At 46.3% G+C, this 24,447-nt stretch overlaps 2 protein-coding genes across 4 annotated transcripts in view; one reads left to right on the top strand and one right to left on the bottom strand.

Moving 5' to 3' along the window:
- The window catches only part of Veph1 (ventricular zone expressed PH domain containing 1), a 101,535-nt gene that overhangs the window by 10,956 nt on the left and 66,132 nt on the right, over positions 1 to 24,447 (top strand). For 2 of the 3 annotated variants that reach the window (XM_090333582.1, XM_090333414.1), the window contains exons 3-4: positions 3,495 to 3,669; positions 22,318 to 22,484. In XM_090333582.1, coding sequence (XP_090189708.1) covers positions 3,495 to 3,669; positions 22,318 to 22,484 — 342 coding nt within the window. Of the gene's footprint in view, positions 1 to 3,494; positions 3,675 to 3,789; positions 3,800 to 22,317; positions 22,485 to 24,447 lie in introns of all 3 variants that reach the window. The other variant, XM_090333493.1, reaches the window with a different exon arrangement.
- Ptx3 (pentraxin 3) lies at positions 11,339 to 18,299 on the bottom strand. Its single transcript, XM_090333294.1, has 3 exons — positions 18,176 to 18,299; positions 17,400 to 17,825; positions 11,339 to 12,515 (listed from the first exon to the last, which is right to left on the bottom strand). The coding sequence occupies exons 1-3, from the start codon at positions 18,297 to 18,299 to the stop codon at positions 11,902 to 11,904; spliced, it is 1,164 nt and encodes a 387-aa protein (XP_090189420.1). The 3' UTR covers positions 11,339 to 11,901.

Raw genomic sequence — 24,447 nt, 5'->3', positions numbered from 1 at the left:
CAGGGGTTCTAACACTGCCAGCTGCTGCTGACAGGGTGCATTTGTAGGATCAGAGCCACCAGACTTTCTGTGACTGTGTGCCATATCTGTGATCCAAATCACTTGAGAGATAAAAGAATTTTATGGGTCTGGGATCTCGATGTCTTTGAAAGTGAGGCTTGGGTGCTGGGAGGTGGTTGTTTGTCACTTGTTGGGGCCCCAGGACCCTCTGTCCAGCGTCATCCTGGCGTCCTGGTACCTTACTCACATCCTGTCAGTTGTAGCTGAGCCTCAACTTCTCGATGCCCAAGGAACTGTCTAGACACCGGGTCCAAGAGGCTCTGGCGGCCATTCCTTGGTGTTCATGGGAACCATTTGCTCTTTTCTTGATATTTTCTTCCTTTGCCTGTCCTTTGAGAGAGGCCCAAGACCTATGCAGGAGGGAAATAGAAAAAACTGAGTTTGTTTGTTTAACTAATGGCACTTGTCATCTGGGGTGAGGTTATACATTTTGATTGGAACCAGAAACAGACTTTAATAGCTGGTCACTGTTTTTTTCCAGATCACCTAAGATTGTTGTAAAGACGAGATTGGATTGGTTGCAGTGTTGTTGATGCTCAGAAGGGCTGTTCATCCCAAAGCTTAAAACCTCTGGTGTCTGGTAGTTTTGATGCCAATACCTTTGTTTTTCAGCAAGCAACAAGTAGATGTACATGGGGGGCTGTTCTCCTGATGGAAAGCACATAGCATCTCTCTACCTGCAGGCTGTCCTTGGCAAAAGAGCCAGAGTAGATCAGACACACCGGGAGCTCTTTGATGAAACTCTCGGAGAAAAATTGGGTGAATGGGTTAACTTCTATATGCTTTCTTCCCTGCCATATTGAGCCCACTATAGTGTGCCATCAACATTCAGAAAATCCTGAAACAAATGGTGGCATTGCACAGACTGTTCACTGAATTTATGCTCTCAGTCTACTTACAGGTGAATTTCAACTCCTTCATATGACATAAGATAGCTCAGAAAAATGGTTAACCATGCCTGAATTAATTTTCAGTTACACAAAACTTTGTCTAATGAAATTGAGCTTTTTTTTTCATGCTTTTAGATTGTCTGGGTATCTTCATTTGTGAAATGTCTTCTAATTTTCTATTGGGTTGTTTCCTGTGTCTCATAGACTTGGAAGGTTTTTTTTTTGTCAGTCCTGGGGCTTGAACTAAGGGCCTGAGTGCTGTCATTGGGCTTTCTCAGGGCTAGAGCTCTACCACTTGAGCCACAGCACCGTTCCTGGCTTTTTTCTATGTATATGGTACAGAGGACTCAAACCCAGGTCTTGGTGAATGCTAAGCAAGCACTCTACCACTAGGTTGAACTCCTCACCCCAGATTTGGAGATTTTCTTATATACTTTAGGCATAGTAGACTTGCTGGATTAGTGCATTGCTAATGATTTCTTTCCTTTGGGCTGTTATCCTTCTTCTTTTAAAATGCTGTCACTTGATGACTGGCGGTTCTTAATTTCTTCCACTCTGTAACTTTTTCTCTCTCTTCATTGTTAATGTTTTTGAGTTCGGTTTAAAGATACCTTGGTCTCTGGGTAGGCCTGAGGCCATCAGAGATATTCTGCCTGTTCTCTTTTCCACCTCTGTCTACTCTGCTCACGTTTACACACTGTATCTAGCACTGATTGCTGCTGTGGCTGGTATAAAGGTGAAGACAGTTTTCTCCCATATAAATAGCCCCAATTGCCACCACTTTCAAGATGACATAATATCCTCAAGGGACCTATGTACCACTGAGGATCTTTGCTTTGTGTTGTTTCTTCTGTCCTTTCGGTAGGACTTGATTTGGGAAAGGTGAAATCCTCTATTTCTTACTATCTAAGGATTTAGCTTTCTCTTTAAGCTCCAAGAGAAACTTTAAGACCAGAAGTGGCCCAGGCTTTTGGTCTTAAGATACAGATGCCATAATAAAGATGTTAAACTAGAACTACAAATTAAACAACAGAATTTATCACATTTCTCATCAAACAACACAGAAATAGCCATCCAGGGCTGGTATGGTGACTCTGTGGTGTCACAAACCCAAGCTCTTTCTCCCACACACAGTGCCTGGTTTCTCTCTCTTACGATCTAGCTAATTGCTCAATTTGTTCTATTGTGTCGCAGGCACACAGCACTGGGCAACACATTCCTTCACAGCCAGAGCAAGAGAAAAGTTGAACACACATGCCAAGCACAGGTGGCTCACACCTGACTCAGAAGGCTGAGATCTGCAGACCCATGAATCAAAAGCAACCCCAAGCTCCCCCCTCCCCCTCCCCGCTAAAGAGTTTGAAACACTTTATCTCCAATGAATAAAAAGCCTGGAATGGAGTCATAGCTCAAGGGGTGAAGTACCATCCATGAACTCAGACACCAAGTGAGAGTAAAAGGCCCCAAGTTCAAGCCCTAGTGCATGCACACGTATGTGAGTTTGCACGCACGTGCACACACACACACACACTCCTATCCTGAAACTGACTTGGCAACATCCAGTCACAAAATGGTCTGGGAAGTGCTACTTCTAGCCATGTTCAATCAGAAACCCAGGAATCTTCCACCAAGGGAAAGGGAGGGAACAAACAGAACAGCTGCCCAAACATCATCCCTGCCAGCCCACGTTTCCCTTCCATGCTGCAATCTCTGTGAATTGAACCTAGATGCCAGTTGCTTGTGTTTGGATTGTGGTCCTTAACCCAGACCTCTTTGAAACATAGTCGGTGACCCTCAGAAGCCTAGAGGTCTTCCTGAGCCAAGAAGTCAGTGCCAGGTTGTGATCTATGGATCATAGACTGGCCAGTATCTATTTATTTATCTATGCATGCATGCATGCATCCATCCATTCATCCATCCATCCATCCATCCATCCATCATCTACTTCCTTATTTCATTTGCAGTTCTAGGGTTTTAACCCAGGGCTCCGTACTTCCTAGCTGGTGCTCTGCTTCTGGAACCACATCTCTGCCTCTTTTGCTGGGTCTCACTTCTCTTTCCCAGGAGGGCCTGGAGTTCCATCCCTTATTTGTGCTTTTGTAGACACACGCCATGGTGCCCACCTTGTTCTGTGGAGACAGGGTTTCTGAAACTGTTTTTCGGGCTGGGAGCAGGCCACCCTGTGATCCCCTGACCCCGAGCAGCTAGGATGACCCATGTGGGCTGCCAGCACCCGGCCTGTCCAAGACTGACTGGAAAGATGGTGAGGAGTCTTGCGGAGGGGGAATCTGGAGTTGGGTGATACCCCCGTGAACCCCAAGACTGGGGAAGGCCTGGGATTGGAGTCCAGGCTCTGGGTTTCCCTCCGGTCCCCTCTCCTGGCGCCAGGTGCCCCGAGACAGTTAGCACTGGAGATTTGTCCTTTTTCCACTAATGCCACTCAGGTTGACACCCACCATGCCCGGGTGTCTGTGCTTTCACAACCGTCCTCCAGGGGCTCAGCTAGTGAGTGACTCGGGCCTGTTGCTTGTCCTGTCTCCTCAGAACTACCACCGGCCCCCGGTCGCGGCCTTAGCCGTCCCCATCGCCGTGAAGTTCCTGCCCCGCAGCCGCCAGGACCTGTGCAGGAATTTATCCAACTACCTGTCGCTGGCCGCCATCGCCGACGCGGAACCACTGGCCGGTCACACGGAGGCCGTGGTGTCGAGCGTCCTCCGAGGTGCAGTGCGGGGCTGGGCGGGCGAGGGGCCTGTGGAGGAAGAGGTTGGCGGGGAAGCGCCATGCGCGCGCGTGGAGAGCCATGCTAGAGGGCCAGGCGCATGGAGAGCTGGGCGCGGAGGGCCGGGCAGGTCTGGGGTCAGGCTCGTGGAGGCTCTCATTGGCCCACTAGGTGGGAAGTCACCTGCTGGCAGAGTCCGTGTCTGCTCCCTGGCAGATGACCCACCCAGGGCTTACTGCTTCCTCCAGCACTGCGCTTCCCAGGCTGGGGGTCTCCTTCCCATGACCCCGTTCACCGCGTGCCTCCAGCCGTGGACCCGGGGCTGTGACTCGCGTGGGTGTGACTCGCGTGGCAGCTCTCAGTGGGGTGAAAACTCTCCTCTTTCTTTTCTTTCCAAAAGTAGAAATACCTTTTGTGCAAATGCACAATACCTTTATAGCAAATGCATACAGACACAGGAACCTGGCTTGGGAACCATTTGCAAATACATGGAACACAACCACAGACAAACAAATAAGAAATGGTGAAAAACCAGCTCAGCACACCTCTGATGCCTATGCCCACATTCAAATGAAATTTGAAGGAAGTCTGCTGACAGAACACTTGCCTGCTTTTTCCTTTTTCCTTTGGTTTCTATTAGAAACCATTTTTTTTTCTTGTATTGGTAGGCAAAGAACTATGTGCTGCATTATTTAATATGCACCTAGATGTCCCCAGCCCTCATTAATAAAAATGCATGAGTATTTCAGCCCATTATATGATTGCCACAAACCCTCCCATATACAGCTGACACAGCCCCTCAGGGATATGGCTGGCACAAGCCCCTCTGCATGCTCAGAGTCAACATGAGCCCCCTGTGAAGTGAGATCCTTCAGGATCAAACTGAGAGCCTCATTTGCTCTAAATTTGCTAAAAGTCCAGAGGAACAATGACAATTTTTTTTTCACCATCTTGAGAACAATTTGGGGGATGAATTTTTATACTCACTAAGCATTTTAAAACCATAATAGTAAGACTTGTAAGTAAGCAATTTATGAAAGAAAAAAAAAGAATCAAATTATGTCTTTACAGTTGCCAAGAGCTTAGCTCATCCACTTGTTTGTTCTTGATGCTTTTTCAATAACAAAGGAATCTTTGAAACACAAAATACACTTTTTAAATTCATTGCAAGCATTTGATATAAACAAATGACTTGGTTTATTTGATCAGGCAGTATTTAAATTACCATAAAAGTGGCAATTAGACCTATAAAAGGTTTTGGATTTTAGAACTGAGGTAACTGTAAAACTCTCCAGTCACTCTCTGGGGTTGCAAAGCAGAAGAATTTTGTGTGACTGAGTCATTATGTTTTCTGTTCTGCAAGCTTTGCCTTCCATCTCCTGCCAACAGTTTTGGAAATCATCATTGAGATTTCCTTTTTTATTTCTTTTTTTATTTTTTTTGCCAGTCCTGGGCCTTGAACTCAGGGCCTGAGCATTGTCCTTGCGCTTTCTCAAGGCTAGAGCTCTACCATTTGAGCCTCAGCACCATTTCTGGCTTTTTTATTCTGTGTATGTGGGACTGAGGCATTGAACCCTGGTCTTCATATATGCCAAGCAAGCACTCTACCAGTAGGCCAAACTCCCAGCCCTGTTTTTCATTTCTTGTAGTGCTTTTCCTAGCCTTTACACCTTCTTTACCTTGTAGTACTCTAACCTTTATTCTCCCATAGTTTATACTCCTCAAAAAAAAAGAAAGAAAAGAAATAAAAGGTCAACTCCCCAATCATAATAATTACAACACCACTGATAATAACTACAAGGCTAACATTTATTACATGCATTTCTTATGGTAGATTTTATCACTTGATACCCATAAGAGCTCCATGACAGAAATCTTATTATACCATGTCTCCAATGAGCAGTATTATGTAACAGAAGACCCCTGCTATTGATGGTTTGAAGAAAAGTAAAAGGAACTTTGAAGAAGAAATGGAGACAGAGAGGAACTGGAATGTCAATTTGCAGACCTGCGATGTGACTAAGAGGTGCACGCAAACTTCAGGCTTCCATTATAACTATTTGGGGATCCGTGGCTCAGCTTGCTTCTGTGGATTTGGTTGATTTTGTGTCTCACAGTGTGGACCACCCCAGCTTTCAGGCTCCATCATCAGAAACATCAACTGCATTAAAAAATCCACAGCCATTCTCAGTTTTTCTCACCTGACAGAAGCCACATGACCATTTCTAAGCCAACCCATTGCTAGTCCAGTGGATGCTGTGCCTCAAATGGCTGGGCTACAGGCCTGAGCCACCTTGAGAGCAGAAGCTGGAGTGGGCTTCGGCAGCACCACAAGGTGAGGAGTTAAGAAGGAGTGGATCCCAGAAGAAATCCAGGCTGTGGCCAGGAGCCAACACTGGACACAGAGAATCGACAGATGCCCGTTGTATCATCTTTAGATGGGCTCACTGAATCTCAGAGAACTCAAAGCCAAATTCCAGCCTTGGCCATGTCACTGGACAACCCTCCTTTACAGTTAAATCCCAGCTCTACCAAAGGTTGATTGCATGTTTAATCTTTCTGAGCCTTCATTTCCTTCTGCACAAACAGATTTGTCTAGGCAATTACATGAAACGGGGCCCACACATAGGTCTCAATAAGTATTAGCTTAAAATAGTGAAGAGAAAGTCCTGACTGTCCCCTTCTATTTGAGCCCGTTAGTGCCAGAGAACTTGTTATTTCCTGTGACAGTCTACATTATCCTGGGACAAATCCCTGTGTTGAGTCAGAAGTTCTTTCCCTGTGGCTTCCCACGTGTGGTGAGGCCTTTCCCTGGGGTATAACCCCACATTGCTCTTTCTCACAAGAAGCTTTCAAACGCTGCTGCTCGACTACCATTCCTCACTTCTCCACCCCACCCCTCTTCTTCCCCAGCCTTAACAACCACAGAACTCCTGCCAGCTGACTGACTCAGTCCTGCCTCCAGGACGCCCTCTGGTCTCCCTGCTCTCTCATTGTCACTCTGCCACCCCTAGCTAGCCATGATTGTCCAAGTACACATAGCCTCTTGTTAAGAAGCTACATTTTGCCTAACATATCCAAAAAGCAAATTCCCAGACAATCACATCCTTCACTTCTTTTGAGCTTATGGTCCACTAAATCTCCAAAGACTTTTGTTTGTTTTTTTTTTTTTTCAAATAATCAGAGTTCTTTCAGCATATGGAGCAGTTTCTTCCCTATTCTGGCTGTTTCTTTGTTGTTTTAAGGCCTTATGTAAAACAATCCTTAACAACCCTTAGCAGAAAGGCCATATGTGTGTTTTCTTCTACAAATCTGCTTTTATGAGATTGTTAGTGTTTTTCCATGGCAAGATTTTAGTAGATAATCTTGCTTAAATCTGAATGTACCCATAAGTTTCTTAAGGTCTTGGTCATCTAATTGTTTATAAACAGTGCCACTCATGTTAAAATGCTGACTAAAAAAACTGACCGGATGACTCCCAGCCAGTCTCCTCTTACAGTGTCTCGGTGGCATCTACCCTTCGATCTGGTGGATATTATTTCACTACTCATATTTTTCTCACAATTATACTACACATACGTCTGTCCCTGATTCCAAACCAAAAGCCTTCTACATGTTTATGAGTTAATTATCAAATAGATGTGTATACTTGTCCCTGAAGGCAATCATTTCAGTAGTTTAAGCTACTTTACATTACTCATATTACAGATGTAATGTTAACTTTTACATTAAGTTTAACTACAAATTCATTTTATTTTAATCACACAGTTTTCTTACTTTTTATCCTATGAATTCTCCCTGTGAGAAGGAAATCGTAAAGAGATTGTAGGTATCATTGTGATTCATACTTGAGACATAAAGGAATAGAAAATCTGAATATCCACAAATCAAATAGGATTATTGTACTAGTAAATTGCAATCAATCTATTCATTTTTTGTGCCAGTCCTAGGCTTGAGCTCAGGGCCTGAGCACTGTCCTTGAGCTTTCTCAAGGCTAGAGCTCTACCACTTGAGCCTCAGCACCACTTGTGGTTTCTTTCTATGTATGTGGTGCTGAGGAATTGATCCTGGGTCTTCGTGCATGCTAGACAAGCACTCTACCACTAGGCCAAACTCCCAGCCCACAATCTACTCGTTTTTTAATTAAAATTTTGTTTCAAATTGAACAAATATGGAATAGATCATTACAATCATGTTCAAATTGTTCCAAATAACTGAAAAAGAAGTACTTTTTACCTGATTCTCCAAAGCTGGTATAATCACAATGCCAACATCTCATAAATTGTAAGGAAGAAACTGTTGCCATTCCCACTTTATGAAATGCATAAATACCGTGCTGTGCTCATCCCAGGAATATAAGGATGGTTCAATATTCAAAGTGAAATTTCCCCACAATAAGTATCAACAGGGAAGATCATGTGGTCAGAGGGATCGTCTTATAAAATTCAGTAACCTCATGAAAAGAATAGCAAACTGGTAATTTTGGGCAACTTCCTTAACCTACTAGAAGGGTCTTTATTTACTTAATGGAGAATGTACCAGTAAAGCCACAATGAAGACAAAAGTACTACTATATTGACCGGGAGTTTGGCCTAGTGGTGGAGTGCTTGCTTAGCATGCACCAAGACCCAGGTTCGATTCCTTGGTACCACATACATAGAAAAAAGCCAGAAGTAGTTCTGTGGCTCAAGTGGTAGAGCTCTAGCTTTGAGAAAGTCCAAGGACAGTGCTCAGGCCCTGAACTCAAGCCCAGGACTGGCAAAAAAAAAAAAAAGTACTACTGTATTGATTTCTGTTTACTAGAGCACTAGAAACCCTAGCCTAGACAGGAAAAAAGAAATGGACATTATAATGATAAGAAAGGAAATGACTAGCATATCTAGAAAATAAGATTTTCTGCAGTGTGAACCCCAAATAATTCCTAGTCGGGTTTTAGACACAATAAGATAAATTGCTGTAAAGTTGCAGGAAGTGATGCCCAAACCCAAGAACAATTCATTGAAAATATATACATAGTCATTTGTTTGTTTGTTTGTTTGTTTGTTTTTACTCTTACCATTACCAGAGCTTGAACTCTTACAGCTTGAGCCACAGTCCCATTTCTAGTTTTTTGCCAATGAATTGCAGATAGACTGACAGATTTATCTGACCAGCTGGTGTCAAATCATGTTGTTCAGATCTCAGCCTTTTGAGCAACTAAGATTATATGAGGTTGAAAGGTAAATAGTATTTATAGCAAAAAAAACACACAATACCAAGTAGAAATTATACTTGGTTTAATTTTATACCAAGTATAAAATTATGTTTTGAAAAACAGCCAAATGAAAGATAAGCAAATACATCAATATACTGTGTCCTGGATGGAAGAAGTTGATATAGCAGAGTGGTCACTTTTCAATTTAGTAAAATACCACCTGAGATTCCTATAAAAGATGACAAAGCTATAGGAAAAACAACATGGAATATTCTGGCCAATTTTTGAATATAGGAGATGTGCAGCAGGAGGAGAAAGCAGTAATTTCCTCAACATATGTCGTAAAATCCTAGCAATGGAGAGAGCACTCTGCAGGTACAAGAACAGGCCAGTAGTAGCATGAACAAAGAGAGAGTAGGGACAAAAGTAAGCCCATGGATACCTGAATACTGCAAATCTTTGCAATAGAAGAGTAAACTATTCAATAAATTGTTCTAAGGGATTTGTCCATAGCATGTGTATTTAATTTCAGGTGACACAGACACTTAAATATAAAAACTGATAGCAACATCACAAAAAAAATATTTCACATAAACTAAAATTCTAATAAACTAAATAAACTAAAATTCACATAAACTAAAATGGACAAATAGTGAGTGCTTCCACTTGAATTTTAATGTATTAAGTTAACTTATTCTTTGCCATATGCAGAAGGGCCATGCCACCTGTCCAGTACTGGGAAATAAAAGCAGATGAGCACCTCATCTTGCATCGCATTATTAGGAGCATATCTCAGGGCTTCACTGATCATTTTGAGGGCTAATGGAGACCTTGACTGCACACATTGATCAGGACCTCTGTGATGCAATGTTCGTCCTTGGTATCTGGTTGGAAAGCAGTGACCTCTCTTCCTCTGCATCTCTAAAGAAAGGGTCCTAAGAAACAAGTCCTCCCTTTCAACACACCTTCTACCTAGGCCCCTGGCACAAATCACAAGATGGCCTCCAATGACTGGAAATATAACTAAGAAAATCTTTTGGGAAGAAATTGCTATATTGTCTCTTGAGAGTTTCAACTTCTCTCTGATTTACTGACAACATCCTAGAAAAGGCCGTCCAGGTAATTAAAAATAAACATAAACTTTATCTCATTTCTTTCTTGGTATGAGACAAAGTTCAAAACACTGCTTGGTGAGCGGTCTCAGAGAAATGGAGTTAGAAAATTCACTCCAATGTAGCAATAAAAATATGTTTCACATAGGACATATTAAGTCAATAAAGCATCTATACTTGGAATAATTCTCAGTCTACTCTTCACCATGATTTCTGGGATTCTTCAAATATCATCATCATCATCATCATTGTTATCCTCAATCTGTTATCAGCAGCAATTTAGTACCTGCTATATACCAGGTCCCTCATAAATTATTGCAGTCAGAGCTATGCCCATTTGTAAGCCTTAATAATTCCTAGAGGGATGCTCAATCTCTAAAAAAATTCCGTGATACAGCTTTAAGGTAACTGCATTACAGATTGCCAGGAAATAATTTACTAAACCAATCCTCTAGGTAATGAGCTATTAATTTTATTTTATTAGGAATATTTAACCTGAATACTAATACACATGGGAAACATAATGTAATATGAATAAAAACGGAGAGAGAGACCCCATTTGGAATGGACGAAAACCTTTTCAGGTCTGCTGGCCCAGCCTTGAATGTGCAGCCAGTCTGAGCAGGTACCTTCTCCACTTCACCAGCAAACAGGGTTGCACAGTAGGTGGAGCTTGCCTAATACCCAATTTGTATGGTACACTGTGAAAATGACTCAATGTAAAAGAATCCTTGGGCCAGGAGTGTGGCCTAGTGGTAGAGTGCTTACCTCGCTTGCATGAAGCCCTGGGTTCGATTCCTCAGAATCACATATGCAGAAAAAGCCAGAAGTGGTGCTGTGGCTCAAGTGATAGAGCTCTAGCTTTGAGAAAGGCCAAAGAAAGTCCTGAGTTTAAGTTCCAGGACTGGCAAAAGAAAAGAAAAGAATCATAGGCTCTCAGTCACACATTTAAGTTATGTGATCTGCTGAGTGTTTTCCTGTCTTTAAATCAAATATACACCTCCCGAAGGCAAATGTCACGGAAGGTAAAAGTGAACATGCCTGTATGGTAAAGGGAACACTTAAGATTGTTGCAACACTAATTCTGCTTCCTGAGCAGGGTCTGTGTAATGGTTTGTTATCTGAGTGCAGTTCAGCTACCATCACCGCAGAATCAGAGAGGGGCAGTCACATATAATGCTTCAATATTGCTCAGAACTAGATTCTGGCATGTGACCACCACACATAACTGCTTGCCTTGTGCAAAGATGCTCAAGCCCTGAGTTCAAGCCCCATGCCCAGCACACACATGTGCGTGTGCGCACACACACACACACACACACACACACACACACACACAAATTCAGTAGGACACAAGCTAATCTCATAAAACATTTTATTTACAGTAGTCTTATAAAAATAAAATTAATACAAACTCATTTTACAATATAACTTATACGACTATGTTCTCAAAAAGTGACATTTGGGTATAACCCCTAAGCTCCCTTCGTGTGTTATCCAGTCACACTGTGGTATGTACAAATACGAGTTGCCATCTTTTCCTTTTTCATAATAAGGTACAGACCAATAAGAATGAACAAAGACCTACAAATCTCATTTCATTTTCCTTCCAACATAAAATACAACTCTGGCCAAAACAAAATTAACCAAAGGAAAACAAAACAATTGTCCCTCTGTTCCACAACACAGCCCCTCTGACAGACTCTAGGGTTCATCTGACCGGGGCGCGCATTCTTGGGGACTGTGGGTGAAGCCTAGGGACGCATCTCGGAGGGCTCTCTCCAATGTCCCCCGCGTGTGCCAGGATAAATCCCGACTGACCTCAGCTTCCCTCCCGCGAGTCTCAAGTGCTCCTGCTCCGTGGAGGTTTCCAGGCTTGGCGCGTGGGTTCTCTTTCAGGCGCGGGGGGGCACGCGCGCGGCAGCACTAGGAGAGGTACTGCGCGCCCCCGTGGGGCTGGATCTCCGTGACCCCCCAGCCCACCACGTTCCCACGGATGTGGCAGGACTCCTCCCCGCCCGTCTCTCGGATCTCGTCCGGGCTGAGGACGCGATCCCAGATGTTGAAGCCTGTGAGCCTTCCAGAAAAGGCCAAGCTTTCGTCAAAGCCCCCGCCCACACAGCAGCCGTTCTTTTCTTGGCCAATCTGCAGGATGCCCCCCTCGGGAACCAGGTGACTCGGGGCCAGCTGGGCCGTGCTGGCCAGCAGCTCCCCGTCCGCCCACAGGGACGCGCGTCCGTGCTGGGTCGTCCACGTGCCGCACAGGTGAGTCCACCTTCCCAGGGGAACCGCCGTAGGCGCCACCAGCTTCTGCGCCGCTCCACCCACCACCAACTCTACAGAGCCTGAGCCCAGGTACAGCTGGATCTCGTATGGATTCCCTTTCGTGCCATAGGAAAACAGGATGGTTTTGTTGAGGACATCTGTGGCTTTGACCCAAAGGCACGCGCTGAACGACCTCAGCTTCATGGGTCTCGCAGGATGCACACTTCCAAAAATCTCCTTGGAACGCATTGGGAATAAGATGGCGACTTCACAACCTACCAGAGCCAACAAAAAAAAAAAAAAAGAAGAAGAATATGAGAAACATATACAGATGCAAGTTCCTTCTGAATGGTTCTGGCATTTTTAAGTGGCATCATTATGTTCATCTCTATAGTTGAGAAACTTCCAAAGCAGGACATCGTGATGGAAGAGGCCTCAGTCTATTGACCGCAAAGAAAATAAGGACAGTGTCGCCTCACACTTCCTGAAGCCCCTGAGCAGAGAGGTAAAGTGCACAAACAGAAGAAAAACTCAGCCAACCAGGCTCAGCCCACACAAGAATGAGAACCACTCGGAATCAGCATGTTGTCTCTTTTGCTGCTTCTCTACTATGTCCAGTTACATGGAGTTAACGGTAGACAATGATTCTGTAATTTTCAAGGATTTGGAGCTCAACTCAGTCCCATGATCTCGCCTTGCCCAGGTTCCTTGAATAACAAACAGTGAAACGCAATGAACATAACCCAATCTTTGTAGCCATTTGATGGAACTGGGGAGTAGATTTTTGGGGGGAGGGATGGGTCATAGGGCTTGAACTCTGGCCTGGACACTGTCCCTGAGCTCTTCAGCTCAAGGATACCACCCTATCCCTGGGCCAGGGTGCTGTCACTGAGATCTTCAGCTCAAGACTACCACCCTAACCTTGAGCCACAGCCTCACTTCCCATTTTCTAGTGATTAATTGGAGATAAGAGTCTCTTCGCTTTGTATTGCCCAGGCTGGCTTTGAACCTCAGATCTCAGCCTCCTGAGTAGCTGGGATTATAGATGTGAGCTCCTATAACATACTAACCACATCTGGCTAGTAGATCTTCATATACCACACATTTAGGGATGATTGTAAATGTTTGCTGAGTTTGTAGAAATCACCCTTTGAAAGACAAAAACATACAACTATGATGACAACTGTCTACTGGACACCCTCCAAGGGACAGATACTTGGCTAATCTATTTAAGTCTTTATTTTTTTATTTTTTTGTCGGTCCTGGGGCTTGAACTCTGGACTTGTGCACTGTCCTTGAGCTCTTCAGCTTAAGGCTAGCACTCTATCACTTGAGCCACAGTGCCACTTCCAGCTTTTTTGTGGTTAATTACAGTCTCCGGGGCTTTCATGCCCAGGCTGGCAAAAGCCAGCAATCCTCAGATCTCAGACTCCTGAGTAGCTAGGATTGCAAGCATGAGCCACTTGTGACCAGCTATTTATGTCATTTTAACCATAAAAGTGTGCCTCTGTGTGTGTGTGTGTGTGTGTGTGTGTGTGTGTGTGTGTGTGTGTGTGTGTGAATATTGAGACTTATTCAGAACTTTTGGCTTTCAATTGGCTTTTCTGGTCAAGCCCAGCACTCTACCACTTAAGCCACACCTCCGGTTCTAGCTTTCTGCTGTTTAACTGGAAATGAGAGTCTCATGGATTCATCTGCCCCAGCTGGCTTCAAACCTTAAACTTCAGATCTCAGTCTCCTGAGTAGTTAGGATCACAGGCATGAGCCACTCTCTCTTCACAGATGAGCAAACTAAGGCAAAAATAATTTATCTGTGAATGTCTAGTTGATGGGGTTTTTAAATGCGGCTTTTAACTTTTGGGCTGTCTGTCTGCCAAAGCACATTCATACCCTAACAGATACACTCCACTGCATCCTAATAACAGAATCCTTACATTTGGATACAGGACTGCAATTCAATTTTCTATGGTGCTGTTGCAGTCAGTGAAGCTTTTGGAGCATAGCCTCCTAATTTCTGCAGGCCTTAGTGTTATGTATTTAAAGCCCCTTGCCCTGTGTGAGTCTGTATAAAAAAAAAAAAAAAAAGGTATGTGGTACTCAAAAAGACATACTTAAATGCTCTTACTTGACTCAAAAAAAAAAAAACCTATAAAAACTTTTACAGACAGTGGCTCAAACCTGTAATCCTAGCTACTCAGGAGGCTGAGATCTGAGGACCATGATTCAAAGCCAGCCTAGGCAGAAAAGTGTGAAACTCTCATCTCCAGTGAACCAGCAAAAAGCTGGAAAAAGTATGGGTCAAGTGATAGAGCAACAGCTGCAAGGGAGAAGCCTAGCAGAAGTGTGAGACCTTGAGCTCAATAGTTAAGCAGTGCTGGGGAAGTCTTTGAGTAGTGAATTTCAAGGGGCCTCGTTGGAGAGCATGTTTCTGTAGAAGAGCCTTAGGAAGAAGCCATATCAGGCCAGAGGTCAGTCTGCTGTTAACCTGTCCCGCTCAAGGCCACACAGCTGGTCTGGGAGCTGGAAAGAAAGACCTACATGTGTGTTTAGAGAGCAATAGTGCTAAAATCTTTCACAGCTAAGCCCAGATTTCTGGTGAATATGTATCCAGAGAGAGGGACTTTTTAAAGAATTAACATAAAGCTGGGTGTTCATTTAAAACAGCCTACAGAAGATGTGCCTTAAGATGGTGATTTCTAGAGCATATAAAGAGAAATTAGGGAAACCAATGTCCATGTGAAATTTGGTAGTCTATGTTACAACCTGACAGCTGGTTCTGAGCCAGGCTCTGTCCTGAAAACGGTAAACAAAAGTAAATTTAATCTCTCAATGATAGTCAAAGAGAATATTGTGATCTAGCAAAGTCACACCTAAAAGCAACACAAAAGCCAAGATACCAGTGTTCAAGGCAGTCATCCTAGCTATCCAGAAGGCTGAGATCTGAGGATGACAGTTCAAAACCAACCAGAGCAGACAAATCCAAGAGACTCATGTTTCCAATGAACCAGTAAAAAGCCAGGAGTGAAGCCATGGCTCAAGTGGTAGAGTGCCAGACGTGAGCAAAAAAAACAAAAAAGCTAAGGATAGTATCCAGGCCCTGAAATCAAGCCCCAGTCAATAGAAGAAACAGAAGAAAGAATGGGAGGAGGGGAAGAAGGAATGAACAAACGAACAAACTAACTAATAACTGCAACTGGTCCTGTCATCCCTGAAAATTCTAATTGTTCTGTCAAAGGTTCTTAATTTTTAATTAGGCATTTTGATGAGATTTTGCTTGGTGTGGAGTTTCTACTTGCCCCATTAATGAGATCCAGTAAAGATTATGGGACAGAGATGGCCATATCTGAGGGTGTTTGAGGCCTTCTGACCTCCCCTAGGTTTCAGTGAAGATGTGTTCAAGAGGGAGCTTCCTGGGGCCGGGAGTTTGGCCTAGTGGTTAAAGTGCTTGCCTAGCATGCATGAAGACCCGGGTTCGATTCCTTGGTACCACATACATAGAAAAAAGCCAGAAGTGGTGCTGAGGCTCAAGTGGTAGAGCGCTAGCCTTGAGAAAGTCCAAAGACAATGCTCAGGCCCTGAGCTCAAGGCCAGGACTGGCAAAAAAAAAAAAAAAAGAGGGAGCTTCCTGTAACATAACTAACTAAGCTCCTGTTGACACCAGGCCAGCCAGTCATCTGCATTCCACAGAGTCCTTGATGGTGCCTGGGAGACCCCACTTTCTCTCTGGTTGGGGTACAGTGTTTGGGGGAAGTTCATGTTGGGAAGTTTCTGTGGAATTTGGAGATGGGGGTGGGGAAGAAGACCAATAATAGACTCTATGGATTCTTCTTTAAAATGGCAAGAAACACACTCATGAAATGACTTTTAGCTAATAAGTCTTTTCAGTTATTCTATCAAAGACTAAACAAAATTAAAACCAGGTTCTTACAAGGCCAACAAGATGCTTTGCATCCCCTAGGAGTGAGGCAGGGGCCGGAGGCAGGGGGAAGATTTATGGGGTGTAGACTGTGGATTCCAGCCCTTCTGATGTGCAGAGGAGAGGGTGGAAACCAGAGCAGCTTCTCCCAGTGTTTGTTTGTATACACTACTTGCCCCATGGCTGTCCATGGCTTGCAAAACAGACAAACAGAATCTGTGCATTGAAAATGACAAGATTGCCCTGTTTTCCTTGTCACTGAGGACCTACTCTGTTTTGGATTTGATGCTTTTTCTCTGAGGCTTACTTGGTAGTTAAGAAAATACTCTTCTGACAAGCGATCCTCCAGTACTTAGTTACAGACTAACATCCTGACATGGCTTCTGAAATTTCAGAGGGGGCTCAGGAATGGGATCCCTCCTAGTTCTCTTGGAAATGACGTGGTGGGGGAGGGGGGCGGGGGAGAGAGCGTTGTTTGCAAATGTGTTGTTTGTGAGATTTCTCATAAAAAGTTCAGGTCATATTTCCTCGCACTGACCATCTGAAACAAGGCACATAGCTGGTTGGTTTTGTTGTTGTTCACCTCGCCATTGTGTAGAAACTCTGACTTCTGAAGTGTCATTTCTGGGTTCTAGGACCTTCCCTTCCTCCCCCTTCCTCCTCTAGCTGACACCTCCGGTCTCCCGTCTGTTCCACCCCCTCCCCGGGCGGAGAGGGTCACTGACACTCGCGGATCCCCACACTATGCCCCTGACCCTCGCGGCCCAGCCGACTTCACGGGCCCGAGCTTGGGACCTGGGGGACAGGCCCGGAGGGCGCGGGGAGGAGCCGGCGGAGGGCGGGTCCGCTCAGCTCCTCTTCGAGACAGCCTGACGCAGAGAGGGAAACCCGAGCTACCCTGCGGACAGAGCCGGATAGAACTAGGGGAGGAAATCCCGATCGGAGGGAAGCGAGCCGCCGCGGGGTCACGGTTATCACCGTCGGGCGGAGTTCCAGCGGCGACCGGCGGAGCCGCGCGGGGGGACCCTGGGTCTGTGTGGAGGCTGGGCGGGTTACTGTCCCCAGCCCTCCACTGGCTCCTCGGATCGGGGATCGTTTTGAAAGGCCATTGTCCGGCCCGGGACGGGGGTGTGCGCGTGGTGAGCGCGTGCGGACGTTCAGGTCCACGCGCGCCCCGTTGGGAAACCCGGCGCGATCGCGGCCAACGCGGGAGGGAGGGCGCCCGGATCCCCGCGGTCCTTACCTGCTGGCAGCCCTCGGCGGGCCGCCCACCGGCGCACAGCCCGCAGCTCCGCCCGGGTCTCCCGCAGCTCCCGCAGCACGGCGCCCAGGGCGAGCCCGGCAGCCGCCTCGCCCGCTGCCTCTCCCTCCGCCTCGGGGCGCGGGGCCCCGGAGCCCTCCAAGCGCGCCAGCCGGCGGCTCGCATCGCGGCTGCCCTGCAGCAGCTCGTCCAGCGCACGGGCCAGCCGGGCCTCCCCGGGGCCCGCGGCGCACGGCCTGGCCAGGCCACTCGCCAGCCGGCCCAGCTCCGCGCGCAGCCGCTGCAGCTCGCCGCGGAGCACCGCGTCGGTGGCCTCCAGCAGCATGGCCTCCCTCATCTGCGAGTTCTCCAGCATGGTGAACAGCTTGTCCCATTCCGAGGGCTCCCGACGACAGTCGCATGGCGTGGCTAGGGAGAGGGACACACACGCGCGGTCACCGGGCCGCCGAGGCCTTCCCCGAGCGTGGTCCCGGATCACTGCCCGCCTCCCTGGGGTCCCCGGGTCACTGCCTGCCCCTCGCACCCCTCCTCTGAAGGACACCCCCAAGGCAGATGTGTGTGCGAGTCTCCAGAACGACCCGGGCCGACCCCTCGGCACAGACCCAGTGGGTCTTCCAAGTCGCCTTTGTGCGGCTAACGATCAAAGTGCGCCGTCGGCGGCGGTCTCTGTCTGCGCGGGAGACGGAGCCGCGCTGCAGCCAAAACGCGCTAACGCCGGAGATCCGCGCGGTGGAGTGGCGGGGACGCCGGGGACTCACGGGCGTCGGTGGGGAGGGGCGCGAGGTCCAGCTCGTTGTCCAAGTTCACGTACAGGAGATCGTAGTCGTCCGCGGCGCACGCGGCGGAGCAGAGCGCGCAGAGCAGCAGCGCGGGGAGCCGCATGGCCGGGGGAGGAGGCGGCCGGGCGAGCCGCGTCTGAGCCGGGGAGGGAATGTGCGCCCCAGCCCAGCCCCGGCCCTTAATAAGGACCCGCGAGTCTGGACGGGGCTGAAAACGCAACGCCGCCCCGCGCCGAGCCGAGTCTCGGCATCTGGGGGAGGGGATGGGGGAGGTCGAGGGAGCCGAGAACTTGCACAATGGAAAACCCTGATTGGAGGAGGGTCGGAGCGGAGAGGGGAGAGGAACTGGACTTCCATTGTCTCCCAGGAGATCAGCTGTGGTGACTTGAATTGGTCAGCCTGGGGGGATGGAGCGGAGGGGGGGAGGGAAGGAGCACAGAGATGGGGCGCCTACAGTCGCCGTCTGGCGCGCGGTGCGTCCAGAGGCGATGGAGCGGACCCTCTGCCCGCGGCGCCCAGGCGGAGTGGACCCTGTCTCCCCGCCACCGAGGGCGCTCGCCCAGCCCTCACTGCAGCCCGGGGTCGCGCGGTCAAGCCTGGAATTCCCGCAACTGAACACGGCGCATGTACTCTGCGACCCTCTGCTGTGGCCGCCAGGGAAACAAACGCATCCACGGTGCAAAGACATGTTAGAAGGCCCAGAAACCCGACCCAACTTGGGGATAGGCCGGCTGTCTTGGGGCTGAATTCTGCGGTCCCAGGACCTGGACGGCCCCCAGGCTCAGTGCAGCTTCGCATTTCCCACCCTGTCCACCGGGCCACACTCGAGACTCCCAGGCCCGGTACACTCGGAAACAGTGCCTAGGGAACGAATGCGACAGGGAGAACGTGACACGCGGCTGGTAAACGTGGAATCACAAACACTAGTTGTCATTCATGGCCCCAGCCATAGATGAAAGAACTGCTGCCCACATAAATAAATGGAATACCATACAGCTGTGAGAATATACGGAGAAATTCTTCAAAACAAACAAAACACCTCAAGGTGGAATGGAGAAAATGTTACTGTACATGGTATATAATGCAACAGGATACATCATAAGATGATTATAATTAATACACCGTAAACTATGGTGTTATTCATAAATGTGAAGTCATGAGAAATACACACACACATACACGTACTTACCAGGAAATGATTCTAGCCCAGGTGGTTGTCAGGCAGACCTGTGCTTGCTGATGGCATGCAGTATTTCTTACTCAAAAAAAGAACGTAATAACATATGGATGGAAATGAGATTTTTTTCATCCACTGTGTTCATCAGTTTCCCTTTTTCTGAATATTTTTTATTCTCTTTGAATAGTTGTACAAAAAGGAGTTCACAGTCAACAAAGCAGTTTATGAATACAGTGCTTCTTGAGCAGTGTTGCTCGCCCCATCCTCTTTTTTTTTTCCCCCTAATCCTGGGGCTTGAAGTCTGGGATTGGGCAGTGTCCTGGAGCTTCTTCTACTCAAGGCTAGTGCTCTACCACTTGAGCCACAGCACCACTTGCAGCCTTTTCTGGGTATGTGGTACCCAGGAATGAAACCCAGGGCTTCACACATGCTAGGTAAGCATGGATGACGAGGCCCTACCACAGCCAGTGTTGCTCCTTTCAACATTCTTACCCACCCTTCCCAATCCACCCTTTCCCTCCATTTTGTTCATTTTTAGGTTAGTTATTGAAATTTTTGCCATTTAGCAAAATTTTGTGCTATCCCTTCAACATTTTAACCCCCTTCAACCAACCCTTCCCTTATTTTTCTCAATTCTGTGGTATATTCAATGAACTCTCAACTGCATTCTCCCCGCTTCCTGGCTTCATTCTTTTCTCTCTCTCTCTCTCTCTCTCTCTCTCTCTCTCTCTCTCTCTCTCTCTCTCTCTCTCTCTCTCTCTCTCTCTCTCTCCACTCTCTCTCTCTCTTCTTGTCCGCACACTCCCCTCTTGCAAGTACTTACTTTCTGGTACTTATTTTATTGGGCTGTGACTTAGTCTTTTCAAAGAATTATACTATTTGAGCTCTCTATAGTCTATTACACTTCAGTTAATTCATTCGTAACCATCTGCATACTCAAAAAAGTCATTCTGCTTTTATTCTGTGTATTATTTGATTTAAAATTGAGCTCAACTGGAAATGTGACTGAGCCAGGATTTTCTCCTCCTAAGCCCCTAGGACCTTTGGTGACAGTTGTACAAAAAGCCACACATGGTTGTCCTGTCCCACACCATGACATCTTTCATCAGAAGATGGTCATCATGTCAACATAACTAAGCCCTATGACGTAGCGTGCTCTGAACAAATTCAGTGTTTCACGAAACTCTTCATCCAGCTGGGTCCCAAGTACTTCATGTCTGTAATCCTAGCTACTAAGAAACCTGAGATCTAAGAATCATGGTTCAAAGCCAGCGTGAGCAGACTAGTCTTTTCTTGTTCTTGTTGTTGTTGTTATGGGGCTGAACTCAGGGTGTGGGTGCTGTCCCTGAGCTTTTTTGCTTAAAGCTAGCAATCTACAACTGTGAGCCATGGTGCCAGTTCCCGTTTTCAGGTGATTAATTGGAGATACCCAGAGCTCAGTCTCCTGAGTACATGCATGAGCCACCCCCAGGTACTCAGATCTCTGAGACTCTTTATCTACAATTAACCATTGAAAGGCTGCAAGTGGAACTGTGGTTCCAGTGCTAGAGAGCTAAATTAAGGGGGGGAAAAAAAGGCTAAGGGAGAGCACAAGGCCTAAAGTTCAAGTCTCACTATGGACACACACACACAGGCACACACGCTTTCCTTTAGAAAACTCGTATTAAATGATAAACAAAAAACAAACAGATTGCATAAAGTTATGGGAAATATATCCAAATTAACACAATTTTTTAAAACCTGAGTACTTACAACATCACACATTCTGGGGGCATACAAATAAGACATGAAATACAATTGGAAAAGACAATTCTCAAAATTCATTGTTCCCCCAAAGCATTCATTTTTATTCCTTTCACTAGAGGTGGGCATTGATATTCTGAGCTTTCCTTCATGCCTATAATTAAATATTGTTTGCATTAAGTGCATCCTCACCCCTTCGTGAAGACCTATATATGTGCAGTTCCTGAATTTTTTTTTAATTCTTTCCCTGTATGTCTCCTATAAACAAAGCTAAATTTAAAGCAAAAGAAAATCGTTTGGGGCTGGGGTGTGTTTAGCTTCGCGACAGAATACTGCTTAGCATGTGTGAGGTCCTAGGGTCAATCTCAGGCATGGCCAAGAAAAAAACTGAAAAGTAAATAGTGTCAAGAAAATTCTTGTCCAAGAAATCCCTAGAAACCAATTCCCCTGAGATGCTTAAGTACTTGAGAGGAATTTGGGAGCCAGAGAAAAATCCATACCATCAAGCGATGCACAGATGGTTCCCATATGCTGCTAGCCTGTGCACTACTTTTCCTTGAGGTGTTGCCATGGGAGATCCAGTTGTCTGTATATACCGTGGGGGCAAATCACATGCGACAAACTGAGTCCCTTAAAATCAGGCAGAAGTTGGAGATTTAAATCCACATCGCTACTTTTCCAATGGTGCCTAAAACAACGCCTGCTTTCCATATGTCCTTGGCCTCTATCATTCTTTGTGGCCCTTAGGAATGTGAAGACATTCCTCTGTGGGTTTTTTCCCCCTCGTTCAGTTTCATTTGGGTTCAGGCTTTCAACACCGCTGACTTTCCATTTCAGCATCATCGAAACATGGCTCCTTGTCAAGAATTCCTCACTGGAGCCATTTCCTTCCCAAGGGCGTGGCCTGCTTACTGTCAAATGTGCCTCTGGCCCGAAGTGCATTACTCAGGAAAATTTCTACTTGGATAATAGTGCTGAGTGTATCATGAAATAGCCCCTTTTATGAAATCAGCTTAAATCATGCTTTAGTTGGGGGTGGGGAGACAGGGTCTTCCAGAATAAGAGATGGTGGTTTTTTTTCTTCAACAGAAAACACAGTCAATGGCATTGCTGTTTAATGCATAAGTAAATGCACAGGTATGTATGGATGATAATGCTATTTCTTCTGCACACAGACTGATGAAGCCTTTTCCCTCCGCAGGGAATGTCATGTTGTTAAGGGTGTTACCTGCTGTGTACGAAAAGCAGCCCCAGCCAATTAACAGACGCCTGAGCGAACTCCTGGCCTTGATGTCTCAACTGGAGCCACCAGAACAGTACCATCTACTACAGCTTTTGCACGTAGCAGCCAAGAGAAAACACGCAGAGGTAACTGTGCCTCGCACACTCACTGCAAACAACAGCATGTAGCTCTTGATGGTGGGATTGGATATACCCGGGGCCTCTCCTCACTCCTGCAGACATAAGCAACTGTTCTTAAGGGAAAACTCTCAGCCACTTGTGATATATATATATATATATATATATATGCATGTATATATACACATTGCAAGGACCATAAACTTGATTCCATCTACCCACTGAGATGCTGATAATACTGATAAATATTCTCACAGACACACAGACAGAATACCTGACCATGCATGTGGGCATCTAGTTACACAGTCATCCAATGCCTGACATGACCCATCCTGGCCACAACAATGGCAAATCTGTAGGCATCTCGGGGCAATTTCGTGGCTGGTTTCTTAGTTTCTGCAGTGCTGGAGGGTGAATGCTGAAGTTGGCAAGCATTCCATCGCTGAGCTAGAGGCCCGAACCCTTAGTGCAATTCTACTGTGTTTATACAGGTCTAAGAAACAGTAATTTCTCACGTTGGGCCAATGAAAAAATCCACACAGCCTGGAATGAGAGCAAAGCTAAATTTTCTAGCTTGCACATAGGTTGTTGGTTGGATTTACATGAGAGGTTGAGATAATTTGGGTACTGATGGTTATCAGTAACACAGAACCCAAACAGAAGGCTTAGAAAGGTGGAAGGAATCCACCATCAATATGGTAGAAAAGTTAAACAGGACTTCAGATGAGGCTTGATCCAGGACACAGCACACAAACAAGAAAAAAAAAATCCTCTCTTCACATTTCTCAGATTTTATTTCTAGATTTTTGGACCCGCAAGACTAGAGGGTCAAGAGTTCATCCTTGCAAAGTATTAGCAGTATTAATCTGGGGATGGAGCTCAAGGGATGAGTGCTTGCTTGCCGTATGCAAGGGCCGGGGTTCCAGCTCCAGCCTGGTTCCTTCAATGACCATACATCTGGGAGCTGCAGGGTACAGCTTACCGGCAGGTGACCTCCACTCATCCTCTGCTCCCAGCAGACCCAGGACTTTCTCTGAGATGTGAAGCCAGCTCCAACCAGGCTGTGCAGAGCACGCCAGCCTGAAGAAAGCCTAGTTTGGACACTAAAATCTAAGAACAATTATCCGAAGCCCAAAGCACTGCTTTTCTTTCATGTGTCTGATAAGCTTCAAGAAGCAGCTCTGGTTTCTATCAGTGTTATTATAATGCACAGCAAAATAACCAACTCTGAAAAATTATATCTTTGCTTATGGTACTCAGCTTCTCTTCCCTTTTTTCTTTCTTCAGATTCAATGGTGCTCAAAAGTATATAGCCCTTTACAAGACATTCTGCCTCCTTCTCCTCTCTCTCCCTTCCCTCTTCCTTTCTCTCCTCCCTTCTCTTTTCCCTTTCTTTTTTTTTCCTTCCTTCCTTTTTTCTTCCTTCCTTTTCTACTTTTCCTTCCTTCCTTCCTTCCATCCTTTCTTTCTTTCCTTCCTTCCATCCTTTCTTTCTTTCCTTCCTCCCTCCCTCCTTTCCTTCATTCCTTCTTTCCTTCCTCCCTCCCTCCCTCCCTCCCTTTCTTCCTTCCTTCCTACCTTCCTTCCTTCCTTCCTTCCTTCCTTCCTTCCTTCCCTCTCCTCCTTATTTTCTTTCAGAGACAAATCATACTGTGAGCTTTGGGGTATATGGCTGACATTCAAACTCAGCCATGACGCTCAAAGCTCACATGACGAGAGCTTCATGTCATGTTGAGCTTGGTTTCCAGGCATTTGATCTGCAGAGCAAGGGCTGGGACAGGGGATTGGCTGGGAGAGGCAGGAACTGTGTAAGTGTTTTCCATTTCTATAAGCCCAGGGTTGGGTCTGTTGCCCTGACCCAGAGCAGCTGGCTGTGACTCCTCCCTCCATGCCAGGGGCCTCTGAAGGACACAGTCATTTCCCAGTGCACAGGAAGCCTCTACAGAACTGTGGGGCCACCCTGGAAACCAGC

The sequence above is a fragment of the Megascapheus bottae genome, chromosome 1 (assembly GCF_031878675.1).
Source record: "Megascapheus bottae isolate mThoBot1 chromosome 1, mThoBot2.hap1, whole genome shotgun sequence".
Taxonomy (NCBI): domain Eukaryota; kingdom Metazoa; phylum Chordata; class Mammalia; order Rodentia; family Geomyidae; genus Megascapheus; species Megascapheus bottae.
Note: the sequence above shows the minus strand (reverse complement) of the source record. Positions and strands in the feature narration are given on the sequence as shown.

What these genes read in the sequence shown, in the direction of transcription:
- Ptx3 (XM_090333294.1), bottom strand. Translation starts at nt 18,299, where the DNA reads ATGCGGCTCCCCGCGCTGCTGCTCTGCGCGCTCTGCTCCGCCGCGTGC. An exon ending in GCCCCTCCCCACCGACGCCC is followed by an intron (nt 17,826 to 18,175) that starts GTGAGTCCCCGG and finishes CCCTCTCCCTAG; the next exon opens with CCACGCCATGCGACTGTCGT. An exon ending in CCGCCGAGGGCTGCCAGCAG is followed by an intron (nt 12,516 to 17,399) that starts GTAAGGACCGCG and finishes TGGCTCTGGTAG; the next exon opens with GTTGTGAAGTCGCCATCTTA.